Here is a 14,018-nt window from a genome sequence, read left to right as displayed (position 1 = left end):
TAGCCAATTCTCAAAGGGATTGTTGCCTTAGTCACACAAGTTAGATAGGAAATTGCTACACTTCCACAGAAAGACAGAGTATCTGGAATGATTGTGGAAGAGATCTACTAGTTAGAATGAAGATTTGACCTGAAACAAAGACATTGTGAGATTCTTCTGAGATTAATTAAAAAAAAAAAAAATGGGGAGGAGGGAGAAGAAGAATGAAGAGGCAGAGCACAGAGGCTTTTTGGGGCAGTGAAAAAACTCTGTATGATACTATAATGGTGGATAAATGTCATTATATATTTGTCTAAACCCATAGAATATATAATGCCAAAAGTGAACCCTAATGTAAACTGTGGACTTTGGGCAACTATGATATGTCAACGTAGGATCATCAATTGGAACAAATGTGAGACTCTGGTGGGGGATGTTGATGAAGATGCTGGCTGTACAAGTATGGGGACAGGGGTTACATGGGAAATCTCTGTACCTTCCTTCAATATTGCTATGAACCTAAAACGGCTCCTAAAAACATAAAGTCTTAATTTAAAAAAAGAGAAGAGCCAGTCCTTATCAACTAGGGTGTAATGAATAGGAGTAATAATCTTGTCTTCCCATATTTTTATGTTGTTTTATTTTATCTTATTTTATGTTTTATTTTATTTTATGTTTCTTACCACCCAATGATTATAGTAACATTCAATAGCAAGAATGTGTCACTTGGCATTTTGGTTCAAATGGAGATGAAAAATTGATCTTTCTTTTCTCACATTCTACTTTATTTTTATTTCCCTTATATCAAATATTTAAAATTTACTTCTTACCTTGCATTTCTTCTTCTTCTTCTTCTTTTTTTTTAAGATTTGCTTATTTATTTTAGAGAGAAAGGGAGAGAGAGAGAGCATGCATCCACGCAGAGGAAGGGGCAGAGGGAAAGAATCTCAAGCAAACTCCCCACTGAGTGGAGAGCCCGACACTGGGCTGGACGTGGGGCTCAATCCCTTGACCCATGAGATCATGACCTGAGCCAAAACCGAGTTGGATATTCAACAAACAGCCCTCAGGTGCCCCCTTACCTTGCATTTCAATAGTACATTACATTCACCGGTCACTTCCCAGCTCAAATACTCAGCAAAATGAGGACCTATAAAATTTTAATGACATCAGTAATCACTCTGTTAATCACAAATGCAAAATCAAAGCTCATTCTTAAATTCTAAAGTGATATATATATATGAAGTGATATTTTAAAATTCAAGATTAGTTTTCAAATATTTTAAATGGATACATATTTAATAATAAATATTTTCAATTATTTTTTATTTACCAGGGCATTATTAGCCTAAGCAATAATATACATTTAAATTTCTTATGGAATTAATCTTGGAATTTTTTTTTCAAGAAATTAAAGTTTTTCTCTTTACTCACTGCCAATTTTTACCTTGTTTCCTGATCCATTCTTGCCGCTGGAATTCGGCTTCTTTCTGGAGCTTTTTATAAACTAAAATAGAAAAATAAGGAAGGATGAAATTGAGCTGAGTAGTATAACTGTATATGCCAGCCACTGTGCAGATTTATATTCATTATTATAACATATTCATACATCACAATAACCTATTTAAGTTTTTATGATGAAGAAATAAGCTAGGAAGGTTAAGTAAATTGTTCAAGGCCATGAAGCTAGGAAATAGTGAAGTAGTATTGGATGTCGCAAATGTAGAGATCTGGCCAGCCTTTCCAAATGCCACGTTTGTTAAATGTCATATTTTATATCTTGGTGGTTTTACAGTGGCTTATGGCAGCTGACATATAATCCAGTTATAAAGCATGATTAATTGATCTGGCATGCACCACTTTTGTATATTTTTCTTCTTAGTTTAAGTAGTTTAAAGTAAGTACACAGTATAAGGTAGTATCATTGTTTCTGAGATATAGGTAGAGTCTTAGTTGTATTATAATCTCCTTCACTGGAGAATTTTAGTAATAAATACTTGTTTAGATAGGAGATCATTTAACTGCAGTCTTTCCTGTGGGCTAAGGATAAATCTGGTGAAATACTATGGAAAGTATTAACTGAAATTGGATTCCAATGTTTAAAATACAAGAAACAATTCCTGCTGCCTTCAATGGGACCACTTTCGTGCCACAGGGTATTTGCACTGAAGGGAGCAGTGAAGTCTTTCAGTTAATGTGCCACAGACTTCTCACCATCTCCAATGAGAACAAGAGTAGAATGGCCAGTTGCTTTCCCATCTTGAAGCTGGAAAGTGTATGTTCCCTCATCCTCGTCCTGTAGCTTTTCCATGAACATTTCAATTACGCCAGTGTTTCGGTCAATATGCATCTTATATTTCTTCAATGTGAAAAGGAAAACAGAAATCAGTGAGGAAGATAGGATGCCAATGCCTGATGGAATAAACACAAACTCCAAAGAATCATAATTTTAACAAAATTTCTTGTTACTTTTTTTTTTAGATGAGCTTTCAAAATCTTGTTCTCCAGGAAAAAGAAGAATATGACCTGGCATATATGACCTTGACCAGAACTGATTACTATAAAGTCTGAAATTTAATTTTTTTAAATACAAATAAAAGTTTTGTTATCCTAAGTCACAAGTGTTGTCAAAAAGGTGTTTTTAGGGGCATCTGGGTGGCTCAGTCATTAAGTGTCTGCCTTTGGCTCAGGTCATGATCCCGGGGTCCTGGGATCGAGCCCTGCATCGGGCTCCCTGCTTGGCGGGGAGTCTGCTTCTCCTGCTCCCAATCCCCCTGCTTGTGTCCCTCTCTCGCTGTGTCTCTTTCTGTCAAATAAATAAATAAGATCCTTGAAAAAAAAAAGGTGTTTTTAGATTCCCATTTTACCTTCCAGATTACATTTGTTTTAATTAGCAGAATAATGCCACATAATAGGCAGCGTGAGGGACGTGTTTTTGTCTCATCCATTGCTATATCCCTCACATCTTGTGCATGCATGGCCTATAGCAGGCAATTAGTAAATATCTGCAGAATTAATATGTGAGTAAAAATGCTTCCAAAGCATTTGAAGTTCATTTGTTCCTAATAAACTAAACTTGTCCTACTCTTCTGTGCTTATTTTATCATATGGCTTAGGCAACTTTTTTTTCAGTGTAAAGATAAATCTTAGCCCTTGGGCATACAAGCGTAGGTTCTATAGTAGATTTGAATTAAGGAAGTTTTCCTATAAAATGTCGCAGAATGAAGGCTCAGGTCTGGGATCAACTGTGTGCTGCAGTTCATGCCTCAGAGTGTCCCCTGCAGGAAGCCAGTCTCAAACCGAGACCACGTTTTTGCTTTGCTTTCCTCTACCTTAGCTTGTTTCCCTAATCCCCACTCCTGGAAGTACTCCCCCATAAATACATTGAAAGAGAAATTCTATTTCAGACTGTCCTTCTAGGGAACTTAGCCTAAGACACTAATTTCCACCCAACAAAATAGTGTAAGAACTAACTGCAATGACAATGAACAGTTCTTCAAGTTCAGAGTATGTATGTGTATGTGTGCATGTGTACAACAGCATGAAACCATGTGTGAACACATGAAGGGGAGTGCGTCTATGCATGTGTGTGCACGAGTGGTCCCTAAATGGCTGTGGCAGCAGACAGTGATGCCAACAATGCTTTTCCTTCCCCTCTACTGCCCAGGTGATGAGCATGGCGATCAAGGAGAATGTCTTGAAAAAGGAGAAGATGGGCCACTGTGGACCCTGTGTGACTTATTCAGGTTCTATACACAGTTGCTAAATGAGCTGAAAAGAAATATATTACTTTTTTTTTTTTGCTATTTATGTTATTCATTCTCCCACTCACTAATGAATCCTGAAATGTTTTAAAAACATATCTTTTTTTTTAAAGATTTTATTCATTTATTTGACAGAGAGAGAGATAGTGAGAGCAGGAACACAAGCAGGAGGAATGGGAGAGGGAGAAGCAGGCTTCCCGCCGAGCAGGGAGCCCAATGTGGGGCTCAATCCCAGGACCCTGGGATCAGGACCGGAGCCGAAGGCAGACGCTTAACGACTGAGTCACCCAGGCGCCCCTAAAAACATATCTTGATGAAAGGAGAACAGGTTGTTAATAATGGCCACAAATCACACCTCTTTCCCATCTTTTGAGACTCTCATTTATACCTGTGATTGCCCGGTAAAAGCCAGAGCTCCTAAACCCAAGTTCTTCAGTACCACTGGGTACTGGCTTGATTCTGGGAGGACAAATACAGTGCAGATGTTGTAACTCTATCCATGGAAACTATGTTTATGTTAAAAGCAAAGAAAAGAGAGATACATACAAACACCTACGTAAATTAAATAAGACATCCATAGACACACACACACACACACACAGAAGTGTAGAAAAAGATAAAAAAAGTATAAACCAATGTGTATATTAAAAAGTTGTGAGAATTTGTGATTTGTCCCTTTTGAGTCTTTACAATTTTTATATAATAAAAATGTATTGCATTTTTCACCAGAAAAGTAAGGAAAGATATTTTTGCTGCATTTTTTTCTGAGCCATTGGAACAATGGAGGCCATTTCCTCCCTGTGAAGAACCAAGTTCCTGCTGAGGTTTCTGATGTGAGTATGTAAGTTCAGGTAAGCACACTGACACCTCTTCTTCTCAGGAGAGCAGCTCTGTTTTCCCGGGTAACCATACATCTTGATTTGCCCCGGATAGTTTTGGTTTGATTCTTGTCCTGGAAAAATTATTACTAGAACCCTCTTTCATTCTCAACAGTGTCCCAGTTTGGATAATATGATATAATCAATCTATATTTTCCTCTATTTTTTTTTTTTTTTACTCTCCCACTCCACATCCAGTGGTTTTCATAACAACTTAGCTGCATTTTAATAGGGCTCCCTCAGCACATTGTACAGTGATATGTTTAGAATCTAAAAAGTGTAAAACATACCGGTCCTTCAAAAATCTCCTTGTCATTAAATACGTAGGCGACTTTGGTGTTGCCAGACAGCTTCTCAGCCTGCATCCAAAACCGGACCTGGCCTTTCTCCAAAATTTCAACTGCCAACTCTGACTTAATTGGGACAGCTATGCAAAATAAAAACAAAAATAGTAATTTCATTGGCAACCAATTGTATTAATACCAATTTTTCAGTGAAAAAAACACTCAATGGAAATGACAATATAGCACCTTGCTTCTTGCAAAGCCTGGAGGCAGTAAGAACGTTGTAGGGAAAGAATGATACTAAGAGATGGAAGACCTGGGTTCTAATCCTGCTGCCACTTTGGGCAAGTCATTCACCTTCCCTGAGTCATAGATATCTCAACTGTAAAAATGAGGAAGATAAACTTACCTCCAGGGTTCCTTCACCTAACCTGTGTGACTCTCTACTGTGGCTTTAGGGACAATAACAAAGTGTGATGAAATAGTCTTGGGCTGGCCCCAGGAGAACTGGAGCCTAGTCCAACATCAGCAACTGTGTGATATTAGGCAGGTCACTTCACATATTTGGGCCTCAGTTGACTCATTTATAAATGAATGGGATTGTACTGAATGTCCTAAATGGTTAAGAGATTTTCCAGCTCCAAAATTCTATAATCTTAATTACTTCAAAACACTAGGAAAGGAGTTAAATTTTATTTTTCTCAACAATTAAATTCACTTTGGAGGTTCTTTCAAATGTTTTTAAAAATGAATTTTAGGGCACCTGGGTGGCTCAGTTGGTTGAGCGACTGCCTTCGGCTCAGGTCATGATCCTGGAGTCCCAGGATCGAGTCCCACATCGGGCTCCCTGCTCAGCAGGGAGTCTGCTTCTCCCTCTGACCCTACCCCCTCTTGGGCTCTCTCTCTCTCACTCTCTCTTTCTCAAATAAATAAAATCTTTAAAAAAAATAAAAAATAAATAAAAATGAATTTTAAAACAGAATTAATGTTGATATATACAAGATGAACTAGCTTATCATTTAAACTCTATCCATCCCACTGGTTTGCCAATTCATTTACATTCTTAGACAAGGAAACATTTTTCAAAGGCAAATATGTGAGTCACAAATAAGAAGGCATATTAAGATATTAAGATATAAGTCACTAATTCATATTAAGATATTAAGATATAAGTCACTAATTCTTATTAGTGACTCACATATTTACCTCTGAAAAATGTTTCCTTGTCTAAGAATGTAAATCAGAGAAAGACATGTATCATATGACTTCACTGATATGAGGAATTCTTAATCTCAGGAAACAAACTGAGGGTTGCTGGAGTGGTGGGGGGTGGGAGGGATGGGGTGGCTGGGTGATAGACACTGGGGAGGGTATGTGCTATGGTGAGCGCTGTGAAGTGTGCAAGACTGTTGAATCACAGATCTGTACCTCTGAAGCAAATAATACATTATATGTTAAAAAAAAATGAAGAAGATGATAGCAGGAGGGGAAGAATGAAGGGGGGAAATCGGAGGGGGAGACGAACCATGAGAGACAATGGACTCTCAAAAACAAACTGAGGGTTCTAGAGGGGAGGGGGGTGGGAGGATGGGTTAGCCTGGTGATGGGTATTAAAGAGGGCACGTTCTGCATGGAGCACTGGGTGTTATATGCAAACAATGAATAGTGGAACACTACATCAAAAACTAATGATGTAATGTATGGTGATTAACATAACATAATAAAAAAAAAAGAAGTAAAAAAAAAAAGATATAGCACGGCTGGCCTCACAAAGAAAGTAAAGGAACCATATGTATCTCTGATAATATACCTGTATTGCTTAAGCCATTTGAGTCTGGGTGAAATTTTAAAAGTTGGCTGATATCCTTCAAAAACAGTTTTCTAAATTTCTTATAACTTGAAAATCTTCTCTATAAAGGCTCCTCCAATAGTTTTGTATCAGAGGTAGCTCCAGGGCAAACTCTGCTGAAAACCATGGCTGTCTCTCAAAGTTTAGTAGTCCTTTATTTCCTTCAGGAGAAATCATCACTCTTTGCTGTCTCTAAATGGTTCTTATAACTAATCTCAAAATTTCAACAGATGCTACATTTTAAATTGTAAGCTTCCCAAACTTGTATCAAATATACATCAAAATTTCTTTGTACTTATCCTAAAACTATCCTTTCCAAACTTTAAGGGACGCCTTTCATTTGCTGTTCCATAGTCATTGTGAAACTCAGTTATAAACTTGTTCCAGTGAGGAACCAAACAGAGGCTCAGATGTCATCTACTGCAGAGTGTCTGTGATGCACAGAAGATGGGCTCTGATGTCACACTGTGACCTTGGACAGTTCTTTCCTCTTGAAACCTCATGTTCCTCAATTGCTAACATGGATATGATCTGCCTCATAAGACCACCAAGAACAATGAATACAGTACCAGAAGACACTAAGACACTGTGAATAATGACCAGTGCTCAAGAAAGGTGAGTTCTTTTCTCTCCTCATTTTACTGATGACAAAACTGAGCCCCAGGAAAGGCTAGTAACATATCTGGGCAGCAGAGCTGCGACCAGGGTTATTCCCTCTATTCTGTGCTCCTCTCGGTTCTGGCCGTCCACTCTGAAGAACAGTAGTGGCTGGCCAGTGTGAGCATGTCTAAGTAAAGCAACAAGGACGGACCCCAGGGTTGTGAGAGCAGAGGCTAAGCTTTCTCCCTACAGGACACTCCTACTTGCTACAAGTAACTCTTGAGGAGAATGGAGAGTAGAATCTTTCCTGAGAAAGTCTGAAGACCTCATTCTGGGAGATTTAATACATGAGTGTTGCAGTTACTTAAGGGGCCCAGAGTGGTGGTGGAGGAGAAAGGGCATGTCCTCCTGGAATTTTCAAGCTCCCTTAGTGTTGTTCACTACCCTCTCTGAGTAATAGGAACACCACACAAGGAAACACTGGCCACCAGGAATCACCAGAGAGGGTGTGGTGGCAAACAGCAGGTGTATACACAGTAACAGTCATGTCCACTGACCAAGTGGGTCAGTCCACTTGGGCTTAACCACGGGTATCCACTGTGTACATCTGGTCTAGTTACCCAACCTCTTTGGGCCTCATACACCTCTAAAATTAAATTACCTTAGAACCGAGCCTTTTACGGTCACTGTGGAGTTTAAATGATACATTCCCTTTCAGCACCCTATAAATACTCTGGCATATAACAAGTGCTCTATAAATTTGGCTATTAATATTTTGGTACCTCTTTCCTCCACCAGTTGCTTCAACAACACCCTACAACTACCAATTATAAAATATAATGTATTGACACCTAAGAGGACATACGAAATAGACACAATTTATGTATATGTGCTTGCATATATCTGCACACATAGGGTATATGCATACAAGTGGGGTAATATCCAAGAGATATTATGTAGGATGTTGACAATACTGAAGTATACCTTCCATCACCTCCCTCACAATACCTTGACATCTTTAAGTAAGCTGTCTCTCTACACTGCCGCTTAATATCAATAGTGGCAAGACCAACTAGGCTATTTTCTGTTTTTAGCTTTATACATTTTTATTTTTTCCTTCTTCTCAGTCCTAAATTTCCTTACACTCTTTTCTCTGGCAGTTAATTTGCTCCAGCAAAATATCTATTTTTTGTAGGTTTAAGGCATATGTTTAGTGGTTTTCCAAAATATTTTTGAAAACAGCTTAAAATAGAATTTACCGTGCCAAGGGATAAAGGAGCACCATGCTCTCTATTACATTCTGTAAGAAACAAGACCCATTTAAAACCTTACAAGATCTCACAAAAAGACTTAATGATGTTCAACATTTACCGACAGGAAGTGGGTATAAATTGAGAAATTAGATATGCTGCTTTGACTCTTTATCAGATCTCTGAAAATATTCCTGTAGCCACCAGGCTGATGTAATAGCAGTGGGGGGAAGAAGAGTGTGGGAGCTGTATTCTTTTTTTTTTAAAGATTTTATTTATTTATTTGAGAGAGAGAGAATGAGAGATAGAGAGCACGAGAGGGAAGAGGGTCAGAGGGAGAAGCAGACTCCCTGCTGAGCAGGGAGCCCGATGTGGGGCTCGATCCTGGGACTCCAGGATCATGACCTGAGCCAAAGTCAGTCACTCAACCAACTGAGCCACCCAGGCGCCCGGGAGCTGTATTCTTGAAAATGCCACTTCAATGGGCTAAGCAAATCTCCCTTGGGTTAGGAGATCTGACATTTGCATGTCAGAATTTTTAACACATTGTTGAGTTCTCTCTCTCTCTGCCTACCCAAATGCCACACCAGGTCTCTAATAAAAAGGGAACCTGAGTTTGTTGCTACTAACTCTCCTAGAACCAGTAATTAGAGTGATCATGCTTATGCAAAATAAATCTCTCAGCATATGTGACAGTGACATCAGACAAGTACTGTCTCCAAGTCCATATGATCACTGAACATCAGGGAGGCTTGGGCACCTCCAATTCAACAGTAACACCCCATGTTGTCTCATCTCCATCCTTTAAGCTAAATGTAAATGTTGTTTGGACCAGCTCTTGCCTAGACACTTTGCCAATGTTTACTGTCTGACTAGATTAGTGGATGCTGCGGTTTCCCTCCATTTCCACCAATGTTTGGGAGGAGGCAGTCTGATCACTAATGGAGTCTGGCTGTGTTCAACATAGTGACCCTCTCCTACACTCCCTACTTCACATCGCTGGGGACGTGAAGGTGGAGCATCCTGTATGCTCGCAGACAGATCTTATACAAGTGGGTTTTTTGAGGATCACTGTTGTTTCCATCAATATTTATATTTTTCCTGAAAAGTTCAAGGATCTCTCACAGCATCTCTATACAGTAGGTTGCTATAAATGATTACAACAGCCATTTCTAGAAAAGAAACTAAGGCATGGGGAAATTAAAATTGAGTTGCTAAGGTCATAGAGTGGGTCAAAAGTACAGAACAAAGAGAATACAAGCCAAACTTCTACCTTCCACGCAATTAAAAAGTAATAATAACTTTGAAGATACCATTCATAGTCTCACTTTTCCAGTTTTATGGTGAATAAGCATACAGATGAGAAATGGTTCTCTCCCAGAATTCAGAAAGTCTGTATTCTACACCCACACCCCATAGGCACCCCATTGTGCCTCTTTGTTGAACAACATTGGTTTTGAGAACAAAACAACTGAGGCCAATAGTCACTAACACTCAGCCTCAGGATGCAACAAGATTCCTTGGGGATGGAAAGGAAGTCAGGCGATTAGTTCCAGAGCAGTGTGTGTTTATTTTTGAGTCAGAGCCTTCACTGGGAATTTCAGGAGAGCTGCAGACCCTCCTCCTAGAAAAATGTACATATACAAACATACAGGGTTTTGCCTATAGTGTGGAGTCATGGTATAGTTTCCTGAGTTCCTGAAAATTCTGTATTGGTGAAGGAGTTGTATTTTAGGGACTAAAGAGTAAAACAAAACAAGATTCCTGATTTAAAAGAGTGAGTGTGTATTATCACTCTCCATTTGTTTTCTCAAACTCCAGGGTATAACTTTCTGGATAATCCACTAGTTTGGCCAATAGATATCAATGGCAAGAGAACGTATCAGGTCAGTGGAACTTTCCTAGTATCATTTCAGACTTCTCTCTCTTAGGTGTCAACTGTGAAATTTAATCTTTTATGTGGAAAGTGCTTTATGGAAGAGTTTGTAGATAGTTCAGAGGGATTCTTTTTCTGACTAGGGCATCTTTACCTCATTTTTCAGGAGTTTAAAATGGTAGATAATGTCTTTAGATTATCTTTATTTAAAAGTATGATTCTTCTATTAAGTGCTAACATTAAATTGCTTAGGAAGAGATTGGTTTGTCTAAAAAACATGCAGATTCATGTATCCAGTATCATATAATATATAGGATTCCAAAGTACATAGGCAAAAAGTGAAGAACTTAACTACCCAGCTATTACGCTTATGTAACCTGACACTTCACTACGTAACAGCATGGGATGTATTTTCTATGTTAGTATTTGTATCTCTTTAGAACAATGGCCAAGATAAAAGCAGCCCTTCTGGAAAGTGCATTTGTAGCCACCAGTGTATGTTCCATTATGTGTTCTTAAGAACTTCTTCTCTTAATCCTGTCAGAGTTGTCGCCGGACCTATTCCACAAGTCACCACCCAGTAGGACTGCTAAACTCTGTGGATGTACTGTGGACACTTACTTGGGAACTTGCGTTCTTGGCTGAGAGCTAGTAAACGTTTCAGCTCTGTAGGGAGAAAAAAAGAACAATTAAACTTGAACAACTAAAAGGAAAGTCACTTGATCCTAGAGGATCACTGCTGAATCAAAGCAGAGTTAGACTTGTGAATGGATTTTATTTTTTTTATTAAAGATTTTTATTTATTTATTAGACAGAGACAGAGAGCACAAGCAGGGGGAGTGGCAGGCAGAGGCAGAGGGAGAAGCAGACTCCCTGCTCAGTGGGGAGCCCTACGTGGGGCTCGATCCCAGGACCTGAGATCATGACCTGAGCCCAAGGCAGAAGCTTGACCGACTGAGCCAACAGGTGCCCCAATAAATGGAATGATTTTGAACTTACCTTCCTCATTGATCAAGTAGCTTGACCCTATTCCATCAGTGTCTGTTACATCGCAGGAGTAAATGCCCAAGTCTTCCATCCCCAAGTCCTTGAAGGTCATTTTCGTTCTGCGGAACAGAATACTCTTGTAAGAAGGGAGGCTGTGCGGGGTCTATAAGCCCACGTCTTATGTTGTGTCTAGGTGTCTGCACAGGATACTCCCTTCACTGGTAGCACTTGTTCCCATCTCCCCTACTGACCTGAAACCTGCTCATTTAAGCTGTTTCTAGGAAGACTTTCTTGACCTCCTCCCAGGGATCGGGGGTGGGATGACAGGAGTGGGGAGCTGGTACAAATATCCCATCCCCAAATTATGTTGCATATCAATACTCATCCCCAACAAAGGTATTTTTAGCTGATTTGCCTTTGCTGGGGAACCTAAAAAATATCTTCCCCCACAGGGCAGAACCTTTTTTTGTCAACTCCAAGTGCCTCCTTTATGTCATCCCCTGCACTTTCCTTTTTGAGCTTATCATACTGCATTGGCATTGCCTATTTTATTATCCCTACGTCTCTACTATATAGTCATTGTACCATTAAGGACAAGATCTGGTTCATGTCCTTTTGTGTCTTCCAGCATGATATGTGCTTAATAAATATTTGTGGAATGAATAAGTGAATGGGTCAATGGTTTAGTTCACTGTATTTTCTAACTTTGGTAAGTGATGTTGCTAGTCAGTGTCTAAGATCAGCCAAATATATAAATGTTAGTAAAGTGCACAAATCAGAAGAAAATTTTACAGTTTGTCTTTTCTTTGACCAAATTTATATATTTTTAAAGGTTTTATTTTTATTTATTTGGCAGAGAAAGAGAGCACAAGCACAAGCAGGGGGAGAGGCAGAGGGAGAAGCAGGCTCCCCGCTGAGCAAGGAGCCCAATGTGGGACTCAATCCCAGGACCCTGGGATCATGACCTGAGCCGAAGGCAGATGCTTAACCGACTGAACCACCCAGGTGCCCCACCAAATTTATGTTTTACTTCAAGGACTTTATAGCACACTGACAGAAAAATGTCTTTTAATTATATTCAGTATGTCCTTGCCATTCTCCAACAAAATTACTATTTCTTTATTTATGAGATATTTTGGGCTTCTTTGTAATAAAAATAATACTTAAAAGGATTTTGCTTTACCAAATGCAATCCAATATGGTAGTCAATATGCTAAGCAAGGCAAAGTAAAAGAAAACTTAGATTCTTGGATGTAAAAGGAAGTAAATGATCACAAAATTCATCTCCTCTGCTCTCTCCCATTTTACAGAAAAAGAAATTCAAGGCCCATGGAAGTTAAAAGCTGCCCCAGGTCAAGCTGGGATTCGAACTCATCTATCCTGTGCTTCCCAAACAGAGTTCTTTCCAGTGTGTTATTATGTCACTCATAAGTGGTGGTGAAAAAAGCAGAAGAGATTATACCTAGCCCATTTAATTCACCATAACTTGAACCAGCAAGTAGCATGTTCTTCCTTGCTCTCTCCCCATAAGCATCCTCACCATTACTTTAAGATTACAAAATTTCATAAAATAACGAGAATCATCATTAAAGCTGATTTTATGTCAAAGCTTTTCTAACATCACAAATGAGATAATATATGAGAAAGCTTTTTAACTGAAATAACATGAAAAGTATTTTTATAAGGACTGTTATTTTTTAAGGCTGACATTGGTTATTACTTTTTACATGACCAGATATAAAATATTTGTGATTTCATCCCAAGTATTTGAAATAGAAAGCAACGAGCTTACTTCACTTTCCTATCATGAGAAGGAAACCCATTATTAAGATTGAAACAGTACATACTTGTTGCCTTTGCTTTCAACCTCTAATCGCGGAGAGTCCTCAGTGGATATATAATCTTTGGACCAGTTGAACTGAGAATTTGGAGCCATCTGATCACATTCAAAGTTCAGTGAAATTACTCCATCATCATCCACATTTACAACAACCTCTTTGGTTCCTAGAAGATCCGAAACAAGGCAATGATTATTTCCTGATAGAAATTAATGAAGTAAGAATTCCTTACTTTGGGATTCATTACTGTAGCCTTAAACCAGGGCCTTGAGCCTGCGCAAGGGAAAAGCTCCAGCTGCTCACTGTGAATGGACAATACTGCTCTACAATTCAACTTTTATACTGCAACATGGAATTAAATGAATGTGCCATGTTTTTCAGGTAGAGCCAACACCATGGACAGTATTCTTTGTCTAGGGCTGAATAAAAATTGGTTGATGTGACTGAAAGTACAGTTACAGGAGTAGGTTGGTCATAATAAGGGCGGCAAGGCAGCCTGGGGCAAAAGGAAAGTTGAGTGATCCTCATCAGGACTGAATCAATGACTTTTGCTTCATTAACATCCGTATCCAACTGCTCATCAGGAAAGGATAGTTAAGAGATAAAGAAACCAATGGGAAATCGAAGGGGAGAAAGTAGAGGTAGTAAAAATTGCCTATGTTCATAGGCTTAACGTTATAAATCATTTAAAAATGGAGAACTACATGGAAACC

The 14,018-nt window shown here is 38.9% G+C and overlaps 1 protein-coding gene across 3 annotated transcripts in view; it reads right to left on the bottom strand.

The window, feature by feature from the left end:
- The window catches only part of MYOM1 (myomesin 1), a 157,503-nt gene that overhangs the window by 18,185 nt on the left and 125,300 nt on the right, over window positions 1-14,018 (bottom strand). For all 3 annotated transcript variants that reach the window (XM_027575852.2, XM_027575853.2, XM_027575854.2), the window contains 7 exons: window positions 13,315-13,471; window positions 11,480-11,586; window positions 11,102-11,146; window positions 4,912-5,048; window positions 2,194-2,338; window positions 1,427-1,486; window positions 1,062-1,129 (listed from right to left, as the gene is read on the bottom strand). In XM_027575852.2, the coding sequence (XP_027431653.1) occupies window positions 1,062-1,129; window positions 1,427-1,486; window positions 2,194-2,338; window positions 4,912-5,048; window positions 11,102-11,146; window positions 11,480-11,586; window positions 13,315-13,471 (719 nt within the window). The remainder of the gene's footprint in view (window positions 1-1,061; window positions 1,130-1,426; window positions 1,487-2,193; window positions 2,339-4,911; window positions 5,049-11,101; window positions 11,147-11,479; window positions 11,587-13,314; window positions 13,472-14,018) is intronic.

This window comes from Zalophus californianus, chromosome 14, assembly GCF_009762305.2.
Source record: "Zalophus californianus isolate mZalCal1 chromosome 14, mZalCal1.pri.v2, whole genome shotgun sequence".
Taxonomy (NCBI): Eukaryota; Metazoa; Chordata; class Mammalia; order Carnivora; family Otariidae; genus Zalophus; species Zalophus californianus.
This window is presented reverse-complemented; position numbering and strand designations above follow the sequence as displayed.